Raw genomic sequence first — 18,755 nt, forward strand, 5'->3', positions numbered from 1 at the left:
GCTTACCTCATTGACCCGCGAGAGGACGAGCGTCGACCCAAGCAGCAGCAGCCCTAGCGCTGGCTTGAAGGGAGGGGAAGTTTGTACATTCGTTAAAGGCATGCCTCAAGCTCTGCCGAATATGATCAGGGGTATTTGGACTTAAAAAATGGAGCTCTTCTAACACATTGTCTTGAGCAATCACCATATATATGTAGAATGTCATTCAGACGATTACCACTCTGAATGTTGCCCCCATGAATAGACTATCATCAGGAAAAAGCAAATGGTTTACCCATGGAGATTTTGTACTCACTCTCCTAGAGCACTTCAATACACTGACAGTACACTGAAATACTCAAGGCCGCAAAGCTACAGCGTAAAAAGGTAAAAGGCGTGAGAAACAGCGAATGGCCTGTTTTTTAACCATCAGTCCATCACTTTTACAGTCTTGAACAAACAAACCGTCTTATCCTCCTCTCCTCCCAAAGCATGCCCGACAGCACTGCGCACTGCCAGGGCTCTACAGCATCCAAAGCTCCTCAGCTAATTAAATTATGACTGACAAAGCCGCACATTCATCCGCTAATCCAGCTCGCTCTGTTACACACGGACTGCTAGTCCTCGTAATCAAATCAACAGCCCTTGGGCACGAAGGCGACGCGCTGGCCGTCGCCGTCGAACACGACGCGGAAGCCCTGCTGCTGGATGTTGCCGATGATGGAGACGCCGCCGTCCGTGCCGGCGAAGGCGAAGCAGAAGGTGCCCTTGGAGTCCACCGGGATGAGGTAGTTCTCCGGCGGCAGCGACGCCTCGGCCCCGCCCGCGAAGTGCATGGACACGGTGGGCACCTTGACCACCTTGCGGCCGCTGAGGTCGTAGCAGGTGTCGAAGAGCGAGAAGCCGCCGGGGGAGAGGCGGAGGCCCGCGGCGGCGGCCCGGAACGCGTCGCGCAGCGCGGAGTAGGCCGGGCGGGCGAGGCGGGTGACGGAGGTGCCGGAGTCGACGATGACGCCGCCGCGGCCGGAGGACGGGTCGAGGCGGAGGTCGGAGTTGGCGACGCCGGGCACGCGCGCGCCGCCCACGCTGATGCTGGCCAGCTGCACGTAGTAGAAGGTCTCCATCCGCGGGTTCTTGACCATCGGGGTGAATGACGCGGCGAGCGTGGAGGCGAGCGCGGCGGAGCCGAAGGTGACGGTGGAGGACCGGGAGGAGGCCGGGGTGGCCGAGGAGGTGCGGTCCACGAGGCAGTAGGAGAAGCTCCGGCCGTAGCGGCGGGAGATCTGGGCCGGGAAGGAGAGGCTGCCTCGGCCGAGCCCCAGGAGCCCCGCCGCAGCCACGAAGAGTCCCTCGTTGTCGTGGCCGCACCCGACGGCCACCCGCGCCACGCGGGCGCCGCCGGCGAAGGTGAGCGTCTCGGTGGCGAAGTCCCCCGCGGTGACGGAGCCGTCGCCGTAGGCCACCTGGTAGATGCAGGCCCTGCGGCGCAGGTCGCAGCCGCCGGAGTCGAGCCTGCGGCAGAGCGGCGCGGCGCAGTCGAGCGCGCCGTAGGACTTGGAGCGGCGCGGGTCGAACACGGGGCCGGACTGGTCGTAGCAGCGCCTGCAGGGCGCGCACTGCAGCCACACCACGTCGCTGCCGGTGTCCAGCACCATGAGCGCGGGCGTCGCGGGCGTGCCGACCCCGATCTTGGTGAAGTACTCCCCGCTCCCCTGCGCCAGGCCGGACACCACCGGGGCCGAGACGCCGCCGCTGCCGCTGCCGCCGCGGGTTGCGTTGGCGGCGCCCGCGGCAGCCGAGATCCCGGACGCTCTCTTCCCGTCCCGCTCCAGCCGGTGCGCGAGCAGCTCGGCCGCGGTGGCGTCCACCGCGAAGTCGTCCCGGTGGACCACGCTGAAGCGGACCGTCGATGCGGCGGCGGCGTCCTCGGCAGCAGCGAGGTTGTCAGCGAAGAGGTCCTTGTCGTCGTCGCGGGCTAGTTCGGACGGGGCGGAAGTACGTTCTGGCGAGAGTGGCGTGGCGAGGAAGGACTGTGTCTGGACTGGCTTGGCGGCGGCATCGGAGGCGGAGGCGGCGAGCAGGATTAGGAGGAGCGCGGAGAGGGAGAGCAAGGGCGGGGGCGCCATGAGCATGTGAGGGGGTGTGAACTGTGAAGTGGGGCGGTGATGCTGTGCCGGAGTGGAGCGGAACGGTGGTATAAGAAGGGGATAGCGGGCACCATTAATTACCCTGAGACTGGATTAAAATATGATTAGTAGTGGTATGATTCGTAATTATCGAGTGAGTCAGGGCATTTAATGAGATATTGAGATACTCGTTGTTGGGGGGATGTTTCGGTGGGCAGCGGCGGTGCTCCACGGGGTGGCGGTGGGAGAGAGAATAAATGTTGCCCTGCGCATCGGCGGAGTGAACGCTCGTTTTTTGTTGACGAAATTTGACTACACGACGACCCGGTGGTGTGGACACGTCCGTTGCTTGCTGTCGGCGTACCGGCGCTCCAGTGTGATCTCGTTCGCAGCGCGTAGAAAACAACGGGGACTGCATGTGAACCGTTCAAGGCGGATCCAACGCCCCGACTATTGTCCTCTTCATCGTTCCTGGGTCACAAAAGGCCACATTTTCCTTTGGTAAATTCTTCTCAATCAATTACCTACAATGGAAAGAAAGTTTTATACAATACACTGGAGGTCCTAACATATTGATGCCAAGTTAATCCCAGTTTTATGAAAATGCACTTAGGAGTTCTAAATGTTTATGGATTGCTCGGATTGAAAACGCATTTTTAAGTACTCCGGTGTATTTTATGTATCGTCAAAAATGCTATAACTTTGATTCCCAAATGTTGGTGGCAGTGATGATTCATCGTCATTTAATTTTCATCAACGTAAACTCTGCAAAAGAGGTTTTATTTGCGTGAGGCGCAAAGCTCCCTTTTTTCACTTTTGATTTCCATAAAACTGACAAAGCTGGAGAAAGTTGTGGTGAATGCGATCGGAGGTTGGTAATGGCAAAGCGGGTACTCGTTGCGATGAAAACAATGCAACACAGGTTCTCCATATGTGTCAGGTGTTTGGCGGCTTGCAGCAGTAGCCTTGGCAAGGTGGGTTGGCAGCATAGGTGGGATGCAATCTTGATGGTGCTCCTCGAGTAGCGAGCCATGATTTTCAAGGTAGAAACCCAAAGTCTGGCCTTCGTTTCTTGTACCTGGCAATGACCTCCATGAAGATATTGTTTTGAAAATTCTGGCTTTCTCTAGGGTGAAAACCCAAGATCTTCGATCACACGATAGCAACGCTTGTCCATTATTTCCTTCTTTGGGTCGTTGCATTTGGAGAATCTCCGTTATAGTGTGAGTGTTGTCTTATGTGGTGGTTAGAGTGTTACTTTTGCTAGTGATTCAACACCGCGACGAGATCTTTGTTTTGTTTACTCCCTTTTTATTTCCTCCTTGATGTTTTTAGACATGTAATTGGTGCAGAGGCCATGTGTAATTGATATCTTCACAATATTAATATATTCCTTTTATTGAAAAACATGAAACTCTCCTATTTTCGCATTAGTTGGACTAACTTTTTCTTTTTGAGATGCTTTATTAACTAGTAATAAAAAGGCACATGCATTAAGGGGGTTGGAGTAAATTACATAAAACTACCACGATTTGGCCTATGGTAAATGGTCAGCGCCTATTTTACTATTTTTTCAAAAAATACCACTTCAGGGGCATGGAGTATCAGATCGCACAAATTCCGGTTTAATAGCATTTTGACAGCAATCCTAATCAGTGGGACCCAGTTGCCAGGGCTTAGTTGGCAGTACATGTGTTGTTGGAGCTGAGGTAGACACGGAACCCACATGTCAGCCCCACATCTTCTTTCGATGTCTCTTCTTCTTCCTCCTCCTTCCTCCCCCCCCCCCGCTCGGCGTTTCTCCTTCTCTCTATAATCACTTCCCTCCACCTCCATCGATCACGCGTGGCGCACCTTCAGGCGCTCCTCAAGCGCAAGATGCATCCGCCGCCGCCAGGCCACTCGCAGAGGTCGCTGTCATCCTCCAAGGGCCAGTGGGAGCGACGCATGGAGACGGACATCCACATGGTGCCCTGCTGTTGGAGGTTGGTGAGCTGCAGCGGTGGCGGTGATGGCGCCAACTGCCCACGAGGCCCTACTGCTAGAGGTTGTTGAGCCGTAGTGGCGGCAGCGGCGCAGATCCCTCCATGGGTGTCACCCCTACAGATGGAGATCCACATGGCGCACAGCCGCTGGTTGCTGGAGGTTGGTCAGTTGTAGCGGCGGTTGTGATGCCGCTCTCCCCCCACGAGGCCGTGCTGCTAGAGGTTGGTTAGCCGGAGTGGCAGCTGCATAGATCTCTCCATAGGCGTCGCCCTTGCCTCGCTTATCAAGCCTCCAAGGACTGTGGGGTTGGCTTGCGAGGGCTTTGTCCGTGTGGTCAGGTGGAGGAGGAGGCCGCCGTGGTGCCAGATGCCGGCGAGGTAGGACAAAGAGCAGAGCACGGCGACGGCCGCAAGCTGGTGGCGGGAGGACCTCGAGGTGAGGCGGCGACAGAGTTCATCAGCGGTCGGTGTGGGGTGGGATTTGATAGGAGAGAGAGGGGAAAAGTCTAGCATGTCAACATGTCTGTTTTTGTTTTTTAGATCAACATGGACTTCCCTAGTTCCATTGATTTTTTCGAAATGGGGATATACCCCGGTTTCTGCATCATGGTGATGCACACGGTCTTTTAGGGTGTGTTTGGTAGGTCGGGTCATCTCAACATGTCTTTCCCACCTCATATGTGTCAGCGGTGTGGACGCTCGTTTCTTGTTGACGAAATTTGACTAGACGACGACGCGGTGGTGTGGACACGTCCGTTGCTTGCTGTCGGCGTACCGGCGCTCCAGTGTGATCTCGTTCGCAGCGCGTAGAAAACAACGGTGACGGCATGTGAACCGTTCAAGGCGGATCCACCCGTCCGGACTATTGTCCTCTTCATCGTTCCTGGGTCAGAAAAGGCCACATGAATAGTTTCTACCAAAGGGAACATTCTCCTTTGGTAAATTCTTCTGAATGAGTTAACCTACAATGGAAAGAAAGTTTTTTACAATACACTCGAGGTCCTAAAATATTGATGCCAAGTTAATCCCAGTTTTATGAAAAGGCACTTATGAGTCCTAAATGTTTATGGATTGCTCGGATTGAAAACGCATGTCCGGTGTATTTTATGTATTGTCAAAATTGCTATAACTTTGATTCCCAAATGTTGGTGAGTGATGATTCACCGTCATTTGCTTGTCATCAACGTAAAACTCTGCGAGAGTGGTTTTATTTGGGTGAGGCGCGAAGCTCCTTTTTTCACTTTTTTAGGTGCCATGAGACATGTCTTAATGTAAATTTCCATAAAACTGACAAAGCTGGAGAAAGTTGTGGTGACTGCGATCGGAGGTTGGTAATGGCAAAGCGGGTACTCCTTGCGATGAAAACAATGCAACACAGGTTCTCCATATGTGTCAGGTGTTTGGAGGCTTGCAGCAGTAGCCTTGGCAAGGTGGGTTGGCAGCATAGGTGGGATGCAATCTTGGTGGTGCTCCTCGAGTAGCGAGCCATGATTTTCAAGGTAGAAACCCAAAGTCTGGCCTTCATTTCTTGTACCTGGCAATGACCTCCATGAAGATATTGTTTTGAAAATTCTGGCTTTCTTTAGGGTGAAAACCCAAGATCTTCGATCACACGATAGCAACGCTTGTCCATTATTTCCTTCTTTGAGTCGTTGCATTTGGAGAATCTTCGTTATAGTGTGAGTGTTGTCTTATGTGGTGGTTAGAGTGTTACTTTTGCGAGTGATTGAACACCATGACGAGGTCTTTGTTTTGTTTACTCCCTTTTTATTCCCCCTTGATGTTTTTAGACATGTAATTGGTGCAGAGGCCATGTGTAATTCATATCTTCGTAATATTAATATATTCATTTTATTGAAAAAACATGAAACTCTCCCATTTTCGCATTAGTTAGACTAACTTTTCTTTTTGAGACGCTTTATTAACTAGTAACAAAAGGCATATGCATTAAGGGGGTTGGAGTAAATTACATAAAACCACCATGATTTGGGATATGGTAACAGGTCAGTGCCTATTTTACTACTTTTTTTAAAAAAAATACCGGTTCAGGGGCATGGAGTATCAGATCGCACTAATTCCAGTTTAATAGCATTTTGACAGCAATCCTAATCAGTGGGACTCTGTTGCCGGGGCTTAGTTGGCAGTACATGTGTTGGAGGAGCTGAGGTGGACACGGAACCCACATGTCAGCTCCACATCTTCTTTCCTTGTCTCTTCTTCTTCCTCCTCCTTCCTTTCTCCCTCCGCTCGGCGTTTCTCCTTCTCTCTATAATCCATTCCCTCCACCTCCATCGATCACGCGTGGCGCACCTTCATGCGCTCCTCAAGCGCAAGATGCATCTGCCGCCGCCAGGCCACTCGCAGAGGTCGTTATCGTCCTCCATGGGCCAGTGGGAGCGACGCAAGGAGACAAACATCCACATGGCGCCCTGCTGTTGGAGGTTGGTGAGCTGCAGCGGTGGCGGTGATGGCGCCAACTGCCCACGAGGCCCTACTGCTACAGGTTGGTGAGCCGTAGTGGCAGCGGCGGCGCAGATCCCTCCATGGGTGTCACCCCTACAGATGGAGATCCACATGGCGCACTGTCGCTGGTCGCTGGAGGTTGGTGAGCTATAGCGGTGGCTGTGATGCCGCTCTCCACCCGCGAGGCCGTGCTGCTAGAGGTTGGTTAGCCGGAGTGGCAGCTGCACGGATCTCTCCATAGGCGTCGCCCTTGCCTCTCTTATCAAGCCTCCAAGGACAATGGGGTTAGCTTGCGAGGGCTTTGTTCGTGTGGTGAGGTGGAGGAAGAGGCCACCATGGTGGCAGATGCCGGCGAGGTAGGACAAAGAGCATAGCACGGCGACGGTCGCAAGCTGGTGGCGGGAGGACCTTGAGGTGAGGCGGTGACAGAGTTCATCAGCGGTCGGTGTGGGGTGGGATTTGATAGGAGAGAGAGGGGGAAAGTCTAGCATGTCAACGTGGCTGTTTTTGTTTTTTTAGATCAACATGGACTTCCCTAGTTCCATTGATTTTTTCGAAATGGGGATATACCCCCGCTTCTGCATCATGGTGATGCACACAGCTTTTTATTAAACTAGGTGATACCCCGCGCGTTGCGGCGGGGATTTTTAAAAATATACATGAGTAGGACTAAGAATTGTAGTCCTAAGTAATTGAGAAAGAAAATATATTACTTAGATATATTCAATAGTTGAACTGGACATTTTAAAATTTTCATAATATTATGACCCAAGTTTTGACCTGAATAACAAATTAGTGTTCTGGTGTAATCAAATAACATGACTTCCAATTTAGTGAAATTGTGTAAGAAATATGGTTAATATAGGCACCAGAAGCCAGAAAGCATATAGATAACTGGAACTTGACAGCTTAGTGAACGTTTCACGTGCTTCCTTGGACACATAGCATGATTTAAAATGCTAAAAAAAAAGAGTATCTGATTAATTAGGAGAGTACAGAAGGCTTGGGATCAGCTTGCGAATTTTAGGATGTAAGTTGTTCGTCTGTACCTAATATATTTGTTATGCCGTTGTATTCATCTGATGAAACTATCTTTATTCGATTATCTGTTAACCTCAATACATCAGTCCCTAGTTCAGATGCTCAAGCGGGGGTGGAAGGAAGGCTATGCATTCCTTATATTGATACCTGCAGCTGGATCATAAAAAGATCATATAAAGGATGAGAAAATTATCAGTTTCTGATTTAGATTAAAATAAATCAATGTATCGTTCATAAATTATGAGTAAAATGAGTTTAACAGATCGCTAAATGCTTCCGATAAAAATTGATCGAAATGAACATGTGAGATGTTGACAAACCCTGAAAACTGTATATTGTTCACTGTTAAATATTAGTAGTTTAAAAGGAAGATATGGCATCAATCCGTTGTATAGCTGCAATAAACATACTGATTCCCATTTCCAGGTTGGGGATCATCCAAAGAAACAGAGAGAAGAACCATTGCCACAAATAGATAATCAACCACTGTGATCATGACGCCTGATCGATATCTTAGTACATTCCAGTTTCGCCAATCATCATGTGTTGCAGCGGGATTTCTTGAGCGATGTATTGAAGAAAGGTCATATACATTTTTCATTGTTTATGAAACATTTGATTAAAGGGAGTTCATTTGATTATTTGGAAGTTGATTATAAAAAGTTACATGATGTGAGGACCCGATGATTGAATTGGTAACTACTTATTGCCTTTTTAAAAAAATTACTCAGAAAAGATAGCTGTCACTTGTCTCTTTCCTTCTTTGATGTACTCCATTGTGAAGAACTCATCTTTTCCAAGTATGTTTTTGATTTCAGCACGTGAAGGCTCCCCTTGGTCACCCGCCTATAAAGTTATATGCATTGGTCGTTTGATGTGCTTCAGTTCTTCTATTGCTTTAATGTACATCTTGTTAGCTTCTCTTTGACGATTTGGTTCTGATGGAATTACGGACGCGGTAGGCCTCATTGGCGTGCTGCATATAGTGTACATGAAGATAGGAATAAGAAATATATATGTGTTAATATGAATGTATGGATGACTGAGGATATAGAGATTTTTACATGAAGATAGGAATTAGAAATATATGTGTGTTAACATGAATGTATGGATGACTGAGGATTACCTGTTGTTTCCTCCTTGTTGCTCCATGTGCGAGGTGATGGGTGAAGCCTCCGGGTTGAAAGTTGTTTATGTATTTTGATATGGACAGATGAATTGGTATTGTTGGTGTTCTGTTATATAGAGGGATGTTGCGGTGCCTTTAATTTGGCCAGGTGTACCTACAGTACCTACAATTGAAGATTGACTAAGAATAGAATCAAGCATTTATTGCAAATTTAATGGTATATAGTATGTTTGACAAAGAATTGAATAAGGCATTTATTCGAAATTAGTGAAAGAAAATCAAACCTTGATCTGGGTATACAAAATGCATGAAACCAGGGGAGAAATAGTGAACGAAAAAAAAGAACAAAAAAGCACCGGTTACTAATAGCAGGTCCGGAAAAACATGTGACCAGTACATCTACGATAATCCTCGCTTGATGTTGTGTTTATTGTGATAAATAACATCCATTTTTCGAACAATTTAAGATATGTCAGAGCTTATGTTCGCTCGAATTGATGGTAACTCATCTCGGTCAGACAGCTCCATTTTCTAATATCAGGTACATAATCTATAATGATGTTTGTGCTATATCAAAGAATATGAATCAAAAATATTTTTGATTATGAAAAATTCCGGCAGTCATGCATAATGAAAAACATGGTTATCTGAAAGAATGGCATGTAGGAAAGAGCATGTCAAACAATTAGCTTTAGGCACAGACATGTAGAAGCAGGTTGTTGTACTTACTTACCGTATGAAAATAAATCATCAGGACAAAGTACTTAGAAAGCTTCCATGAGACACAGAGATGGACCAGATGTAGTTTCAGCCTTCATGTGTGGTACATGTTAGAGCAGAAAGAGATCAAATCAGATTAATTAGAATGCAAGAAAGGTTTTACTGAGAGAAATCTGAAATAAAATTGGAGCCGCACAGGCGTAATCGGGCTTTGCATATGAACATTTTCCCTGTAAATTAGTAGGGGGAATCAATCATCAGCAAAATAAGTAGAGAAAATCCAACACATATTGGGCACTGCATAAGAACCAGTTGCAGCAGAGGTTTAGTATATGTTGTGTATGCACATCCAGCGGGAGAAATGAATTATCAAGAAAAAATGGACAGACTTTCAAGGGCCGTGATTGATGTTACTCTGGACTTTGTAGTCTGGAGTATCAAATTTATGATCTGATATTGAAGGAATAAGATCAGGAGAAAATGCATATACAGTGGGTCAAATGCCCTCGCGCGCTGCCTCGCGGCTCTGCACATACCGACGCTCGACGGCCATGTAGTGGGTTGCTGTTAGCGACAAAATTCTTACAGTTGAAGGATGCAACACCTGTAAAGTAATTAGAAGAAGTAATAAGATCAGGGATAGTAATGAGCATATTTGACAATATGGCTAAAATCTAGCTGAAAACAAAACAAAAACAGTGAGAGACTAACTTGGTAGCCATAGTGATATTCTAGATACAAAAGGAAAGCATGGGCTAAGGGGCTGTTTAACCTCGAAAAGTCATCAGCCTGTTTGATAGTTGAGGCATTTCATCAGGCGGCAGGCAGGCGTTCTTATGCAGTGTTTACTTGTGTATGTATCCACAGCGTGTTTATCCACAGCTGGAGGAGTTGCATACACATGTCTATGCAGGCAGGTGTTCTTATGCAGAGTTGGTTATTACAGTAATTTTTTTCAATGGGCTTACTTGCGTATGTATCCACAGCGTGTTTATCTTTCCACTGATTGGACAGTATAATTCAAGGCAGTATATGCAGATTTTGTTTTATTTTGGATTATCTTTCATCACACATATGAGAGTTGTCAACTCTGAGCATGCTCATGTACGTCGTGAGAAGAGAGCCAGATTGATAGCTTTTATATATTCAACTATATCTCTACTATTGCATAATTTGTATCTTATTGGCTATACTATTTTAACATATTGAAGCAAACTGACGCAATGTACGTCGTGAAGAGAGAGGCAGGTAGATGGCTTTTATATATTCAACCATACCTCTACTATTGGTGTTGAGGTGAGGCCTCCTTTGAATTTTCATAGGAGACAGTGTTTTAATTTGCAGTGTTTCCCTGCATAAGCATCAAACGGTCAGTAGGGGAAATACCTGATCCAAATTTGGTTACCCATGGCACACGCCTGAAGTTGAATCATACCCCTGGTATTTTCCCAAAGTGTGCAGAGAAAGTAGGTGCCAATCGGACTCTGAAAAGAAAACATTTAAGTTTTATAAAGTGCAGAAATTCATGTATTGAATAACCAACGGTTCAAACTGATAAATTATGAGTGCAATGAACTTACCAAAACAATAGATGCATCCGATGAAAGTTTAGCAAAATGCTCCAGGAATCTTTACTACTAAACGTGCAGTACGCATTCTCACGGAAGGAAGGCAAGCACTGCAGAAGTATAAGCTGCATACGCCGTTGCCGGTTATCCGAAGAAAAAAACGGGTGTAGGGTAGGAGTGACTGCAGGCTGAGAACTACGGCGTGGGCGACCACGACCATGACCACGCGAAACGGAATGGCTAGCAGGTTGAATATTTTCAGAGCTATCCATAGTTTGCGAACAGATACATGCTTATTTAAAAGAAGCAACACAGATGCATTCTAGTGAGTATAACCAATGAACTGACGGTCGGCAATGTAAATTTGAAATTAAGAGGAGGAGATAACAGTACGCGTACCAATGGAAGAATGCACTGCGAATGACGAACAGATGTATAAATCAATCCAAAATGAATTCCAAGAAAACGGTACGGTCAGGGGTAGCGGATATCTGGAGGCGTGACAAATTCCGTACGCGGAGATGAATCTGCAGGTTGTATATTTTCAGAGTTATCCATCTTTTGGGAGCAGATACATGTCAATTAAACAGAAGCAGCATATACCAGAACTCTTTTTTACGCAATTTCGGTTTCGCACAGTTCATAGCTTACTACGATTTTGATGGTAAGAAACTGATTTCATATGTGCAGCATCTCTTTTATTAGGCAATTTGAATGACTGGGAGGTGCTCGATAAAAGGAATCAACCAGGCAGTTATACAATTAGTTGCTGAAGGGCGGTGTCCTGTTTAGTTTTGAGGCCACATAGTTCAAGCCGTATGTTGTTGCATATTGTGGCTGTTTTGGCTGGGCAATTTTTTTTGCAGTACATGCATTGTGCACTGTCCAGAATCGCACCAACACAGGGCTAATGTATGGCTTAAGGGGTACCTACTAATCTTTCATTTATGCCTGCTATGTGTATGCAACAGTCTATTTTTGTACGTCAGTATTTTCACTGCCATTTTCTGAACTACAAAGCAGATAACATGGAAACCTGTAATTCCAAATGATTTTTTCCGGTGTTTAAACGACTAAGCAAACTGCTAAAACTACTAACCTACCAGTTATGTGCTTCCCACTGTATTATTTTCTACCTGTAATAATGTCACCTGGCGTTTTATCAGTTATTGTATATATACTCTGTGGTAATGTAGGTGATGCTCAAGCTGTTGACCTATGGAACATGGTGTTATTTTGGAACGTCCATTCTATCAGCAATTATATTTTTGCATATCGTTTCATCTGTTGTAGATATAGTTACATCCGAAGATCCAGATCGGTACCAGTCTATCTATGCGAAAAACCGTGCAGTACATGTGTATGGAATTTGATAATCCCGTCAGTCCAATTTTGGAGCACCATTGTTTGAGGTAGTGTTTGAAAGTTGAGGAAATGATGAACCATACTCAAGTAAGCTTCTAGGCTGTATGTTTCCTTGGTTCCTACTATTTTTTTATTGTAATATGCTTTATTATTTTTCATATGATATGTGCAATATAAGCTGTAGGTTGGGCAAATTGAGAAACTCAGAGGACACTATTTGAGAAACAATGGCAATTATGGATCAATGAGCGCACAATGACTTAGCTGGTGGAAATGAAAATGTAGCCTGCTAATCGCAGGATTGCCATACTGTATGCTTTACATCAGTTTTCTTCCAAAAAAATATAAGCAATTTCCCTCTGTCCTAAGTTAAGCGGTTTCAGTTATTCATCTAATTTACTAATCCCTACTTTGATTTCAGTATCCCTTTCCCCGCTGTGTGAAATGACCTTGCCTCATGATGCATCAGTATGGGGATTCAGCATATATTGCAGGCTTTAGTGTACACTGAACTTATAACAGCAACAAACATGTAACTCTTTTGTTATAATAGAATATAATATAATATGATTAATTACTATAAAACTTTGTATCTTCAATGATTGTATGAATAACACTTACTGTCTTATTTTTTCTTAGTGTTCATGTTTGCTTTCCTTCTGTAACCATGGAGGGACCCAATGAGCATGTGTAGTTCAACTAACTAAAAGGCAATCTGAATCTGCAGCTAATTCATTTTTTTTTTCACAACTCGGATGAAACAAACTGTGTTCTACCACTCTGTTTGTAGATAATGCTCTATGATTTATTTGTGTACATGAATTGCTGAACAATGTTCTCCCAGACATATGCAATTGTGGTATCAGAAGGTATCCCTCAAAAGTTTCATAACTATTCTAAGGACAGACATGTTTTTATTTATTTATGATTCACCAGTTTATTGATATGTGTGCCGCAGCAATACCGGCGGGGTATCTTCTTTTGGGAACAGATACATGAAAATTAAAAAGAAGCAGCACAGAAGTTGGACTGAGCATAACAAATGAATTGACGGCCAACAAATGTAAATTTTAAACGAAGAGTAGGAGATGACAGTAGGCGTACCAGTTGAAGAATGCAGTGTACACTGTGGATGATGAACAGGTGTAAAAATCAATCCGAAATCAATTCCAAGAAAACCGTACGGCCTGGGGTAGCAGCATAAATCCGGAGGCGCAACAACTTCCGTAATTCCGTAGGCGCAGATGAACCTGGTAAATTGTTAAGTTGGACTGAGGGATTCTAGTTGTACAAAAGGAATGAGGAAGAATAATGGAGAGGGGTAGGTACCGGCGTTCGAGCAGCTGCCCGTGGTGGCTGCAGCGGCGTACTTTCGCCGGTTCTTTGTGGGGGCGGACAGAACCATTGCGTGGCTTTAAGACGGCGGTGGCGGAAGAAATTGTCCGAGCAGTTTCTACTGCCTTGAAGACGGATTTATTGTGTTTAATGGTAGGAGATTGGCATGAGAGCAGAGCCGTTGGGAATTGCGAGCAGGAGCGAACGAAGAAGCCGAACGGAGTCGGACTCGTGCGAGCCGTGGCGATGGACGAAGACGAACTGGGGCGGATCCGTGGTGGGGTGAGATCGATGGACGAAGACGAACTGGGGCGAAGAGGAAGAGAGTCGGCCGGTGTCGGCCCATCTGGCGAGCAAGGGCAGCAGAGATCTCGCGAGGAAGGGCAGAGATGGATGCGGGGAGGGTCTGCGGGTGGATCTGGCGAGGAAGGCAGCAGAGATCGATGGGGAGGAGGCGGGGAGGGTCCGCGCGCCTCGTCGTCGCGAGGAAGGGCAGCAGGCGATCGATGTCCGTTCGGGGCTGGCCTCTGCAGAGGATTGGCCACCGAGTGTGTTGGTCTGGGCCTCCGTTCGTGCGTGTAGTCTGGAGAGGAAGGGCGACGGGTTGGTCTGGGCCTCCGTTCGGACGTGGCGTCTGGACAGGAAGGCCGACGGGGCGTGTCGGGGCGTGTCAGTTTGCCACATTTTTTAAGAAGTGACGTGGCTCGCTGTGAGACCAGCAAAATGGGACCATCTATTAAGAAAGAGAAGATAAAGGTTCAAATTCGGTACTGTTTACAACTCAATCATCGCCAAGAATTGATACAAAAATCAACCAGTGAAAAAAGCATGACATACTATGACTACACATCAACAAAGCCTCCTAGTATGACGCCAGCCATCCTGGCACAAGATATCCCGAGCGACCATCTGGAGCCGTGTGCATCCAGAAACCATGGCATCCCGCTGTCTCTCCGGCGAAAGGAGAGCCCAAAGCTGGACCCAGCTGCGGTGACCCAGCATACCACTACATGTTGTAGTATACAAGTCGTTGATATGATCTTAATGAAGGGACTTCTTCACAAATATCACATCCCTCAGAGTGGTACAACAGAAACATTGCAGGTCATAACACTCGATATTATATTACAATCATAGACTTAACAAGTTGGTATTCTCACAGGTCCGATGAGAACACCCTAAGATACTACTAAAGTTTATTACAAACCAGCATAAAGATTAAACTGAGCTCAGCAACTTATTTAGGTAAGCTACTACGCTGCTCGGCTCTAAGATACTAGGGTATGACACTACTCCTCCGCATCATTGTTATCGGCCCCGTAGACTATCCCATAGTCCACGCCTTCCACTCCTCCGGACAGATCTGGTTCCTCGTAGACCAGCTCGTAATCTCCTTTCGTTGCTCCGTCGGTGGCCTCCACTTCATTTTCACAGTCTAGCAACGGTGTCGAAAGAAAGTGAGTACAGAGGTACTCAACAAGCTCAAAAGGAAAAATGTGTTTGATGCCCTAGCTACGACCATTGATCAGAAAATCTCAGGTCAATGCATGTTTCGAAAACATTTCTTCAGAAGGTTGATTTTATTCTGAAACTATGCCCGCCAGTCTTCACAGGTTGAACAGAACTTCACGGAGTTCCTTTCTTGCCGCGTTCGTAGTTCCCTTGCCGGAACAGGGAGTGACAGCCACAATTTGATACACTCTACAGAGGTGCGTTACTTTTCCCATAAGAGAACTTATCCTTGATACCTTACCGAGACGCGTTTCTCGTCCACACTTCCTTGGTGTGGGGTCAGGTGTAAGATCCAAGCCAATCACTGCCTTCTCCGCGACCCTGCATACTCACCCTTTTGTCCATCCGTACAACCCCGGTAGACATCTTCCGATTATACGGCTTTACCCCCGGTGTACTACGGACAATCCCTCATAGACGGTAGAGCCTCTCACCCACATGGATGGGGATTTTAAAGGATTTCCCAACCTACTGCAGTGTTATCTCCAACACCCAGCTAGACCCTATCAAGTTCATTGATATGCAAGAGGAAAAAGATACAACTGACTTACCCAGAGCCATTATAGATCTCATGGTTAACGCGAATTGTACGACGCTAGAATCACTAGACGACATTGGAGATTAGTCCTAGATTAATAGAACCCTTGCAATGGAACCTTGATACGTCTCCGACGTATCGATAATTTCTTATGTTCCATGCCACATTATTGATGATATCTACATGTTTTATGCACACTTTATGTCATATTCGTGCATTTTCTGGAACTAACCTATTGACGAGATGCCGAAAGGCCAGTTGCTGTTTTCTGCTGTTTTTGGTTTCAGAAATCCTAGTAATGAAATATTCTCGGAATTGGACGAAATCAACGCCCAGGTTCCTATTCTGCCCGGAAGCATCCAGAACACCCGAGAGCCGCCAGAGGGGGGCCACAGGGCCCCCAGATGATAGGGTGGCGCGGCCCACCCCCTGGCCGCGCGGCCCTATGGTGTCACCGCCTCGTCGCCCCTCCGACTCCGCTTCTTCGCCTATACAAAGGTCCCTGACCTAAAACATCGACACGGAAAAGCCACGGTACGAAAAACCTTCCAGAGCCGCCGCCATCGCGAAGCCAAGATCTGGGGGACAGGAGTCTCTGTTCCGGCACGCCGCCGGGACGGGGAAGTGCCCCCGGAAGGCTTCTCCATCAACACCACCGCCATCTCCATCAACGCTGCTGTCTCCCATGAGGAGGGAGTAGTTCTCCATCGAGGCTCGGGGCAGTACCGGTAGCTATGTGGTTCATCTCTCTCCTATGTACTTCAATACAATAATCTCATGAGCTGCCTTACATGATTGAGATTCATATGATGATGCTTGTAATCTAGATGTCATTATGCTAGTCAAGTGGGTTTTACTTATGTGATCTCCGGAGACTCCTTGTCCCACGTGTGTAAAGGTGACTAGTGTGTGCACCGTGTGGGTCTCTTAGGCTATATTTCACATAATACTTATTCACTGTTATGAATGGCGTAGTGAAGTGCTTATTTATATCTCTTTATGATTGCAATGTGTTTTGTATCACAATTTATCTATGTGCTACTCTAGTGATGTTATTAAAGTATTTTTATTCCTCCTGCACGGTGTAATGATGATAGTGTGTGCATCCGTGTTAGTACTTGGCGTAGGCTATGATTATGATCTCTTGTAGATTATGAAGTTAACTATTGCTATGATGGTATTGATGTGATCTATTCCTCCTACATGGTGTGAAGGTGACAGTGTGCATGCTATGTTAGTACTTGGTTTAGTCGTGTTGATCTTTCATGCACTCTAAGGTTATTTAAATATGAACATTGAATTGTGGAGCTTGTTAACTCCGGCATTGAGGGTTCGTGTAATCCTACGCAATGTGTTCATCATCCAACAAGAGAGTGTAGAGTATGCATTTATCTATTCTGTTATGTGATCAAAGTTGAGAGTGTCCACTAGTGAAAGTCTAATCCCTAGGCCTTGTTCCTAAATATCGCTATCGCTCGCTTGTTTACTCGTTTTACTTGCGTTACTACTCGCTCATACTTATTCATACCACATGTATTTCACTATCTCTTCGCCGAACTAGTGCACCTATTAGGTGTGTTGGGGACACAAGAGACTTCTTGCTTTGTGGTTGCAGGGTTGCATGAGAGGGATATCTTTGACCTCTTCCTCCCCGAGTTCGATAAACCTTGGGTGATCCACTTAAGGGAAACTTGCTGCTGTTCTACAAACCTCCGCTCTTGGAGGCCCAACACCGTCTACAAGAATAGAAGCTCCCGTAGACATCAAGCTATTTTCACGGCGCCGTTGCCGGGGAGGAAAGGTAAAAGGTACTCACACTCCGGATCTCGGCTACTAAGCTATTTTCGCCGTTGTAAGTACTCGAAGCTATTTCATTTAGATCCTGCAATTGCATCTTTTTGTTTCTTGTTTACACTAGTTTGGCATAATGGACAAGAATGAGCTTCTTATTCTATTTCCTGATTTAAAACATGGATTGTTTGATGCGAAAATTTAAAAACCTATGAAATCTTATTTGCATGCTTCGGTAGTAATATTAGTATGAACGCTTTGAACACCATTGTTGATAATGATATAGAAAGTTCTAAGCTTGGGGAAGTCTGGTTTTCATGATCTTTTTAGTCGCCCAAGCATTGAGGAGAAAATTTTCTTTGATGATACTTTGCCTCCTATTTATGATGATTATAATGATAGTGGTCTTTTGGTGCCACCTACTATGGAGAGTAAATTTTGTTGTGATTATACTATGCCTCCTACACTTGATGAGAATAATAATGATAGCTACTTTGTTGAATTTGCTCCCACTATTACTAATAAAATTGATTATGCTTATGTGGAGAGTAATAATTTTATGCATGAGACTCATGATAAGAATGCTTTATGTGATAGTTATATTGTTGAGTTTGCTCATGATGCCACTGAAAGTTATTATGAGAGAGGAAAATATGGTTGTAGAAATTTTCATGTTACTAAAATACCTCTCTATATGCTTAAAATTTTGAAATTGAGCTTGTCTAGTTTTCCTATGCTTATTGCATTATGCCTACATAACTTGTTTATTTACAAGATTCCTTTTCATAGGAAGCATGTTAGGCTTAAATGTGTTTTGAATTTGCCTCTTGATGCTCTCTTTTGCTTCAAATACTATTTCTTGCGAGTGCATCATTAAAACTGCTGAGCCCATCTTAATGGCTATAAAGAAAGAACTTTTTGGGAGATAACCCATGTGTTATTTTGCTACAGTAATTTGTTTTATATTTGTGTCTTGGAAGTTGTTTACTACTGTAGCAACCTCTCCTTATCTTAGTTTTGAGTTTTGTTGTGCCAAGTAAAGTCTTTGATAGTAAAGTGAATACTAGATTTGGATTACTGCGCAGAAACAGATTTCTTTGCTGTCACGAATCTGGGTCTAATTCTCTGTAGGTAACTCAGAAAATTAAGCCAATTTACGTGAGTGATCTTCAGATATGTACGCAACTTTCATTCAATTTGGGC

General features: G+C 45.7%; 1 protein-coding gene and 1 long non-coding RNA gene across 4 annotated transcripts; both read right to left on the reverse strand.

The window, feature by feature from the left end:
* Nucleotides 1-276: 276 nt before the first annotated feature.
* On the reverse strand, nt 277-2,128 carry LOC124667319 (aspartyl protease family protein 2-like). Its single transcript, XM_047204622.1, has one exon. The coding sequence runs from the start codon at nt 2,109-2,111 to the stop codon at nt 615-617; it is 1,497 nt and encodes a 498-aa protein (XP_047060578.1). The 5' UTR covers nt 2,112-2,128; the 3' UTR covers nt 277-614.
* Nucleotides 2,129-8,138: 6,010 nt separating this feature from the next.
* Nucleotides 8,139-14,224, reverse strand: LOC124665648. Of its 3 annotated transcripts, none has more exons than XR_006990647.1 (9): nt 13,706-14,224; nt 13,481-13,626; nt 11,024-11,538; nt 10,879-10,927; nt 10,721-10,794; nt 9,833-10,047; nt 9,457-9,740; nt 8,721-8,886; nt 8,139-8,570 (listed from the first exon to the last, which is right to left on the reverse strand). It is a non-coding gene; the product is annotated as an uncharacterized LOC124665648 (long non-coding RNA). The 3 variants fall into 3 exon arrangements; XR_006990648.1 differs by having other exon boundaries at nt 9,457-9,535; nt 9,640-10,047; XR_006990646.1 differs by having other exon boundaries at nt 9,457-10,047.
* Nucleotides 14,225-18,755: the final 4,531 nt, after the last annotated feature.

The sequence above is a fragment of the Lolium rigidum genome, chromosome 6 (assembly GCF_022539505.1).
Source record: "Lolium rigidum isolate FL_2022 chromosome 6, APGP_CSIRO_Lrig_0.1, whole genome shotgun sequence".
Lineage (NCBI taxonomy): Eukaryota > Viridiplantae > Streptophyta > Magnoliopsida > Poales > Poaceae > Lolium > Lolium rigidum.

Bases quoted from the DNA above. Each gene is read 5' to 3' on its own strand.
- LOC124667319 (XM_047204622.1), bottom strand. From the start codon at position 2,111: ATGCTCATGGCGCCCCCGCCCTTGCTCTCCCTCTCCGCGCTCCTCCTA.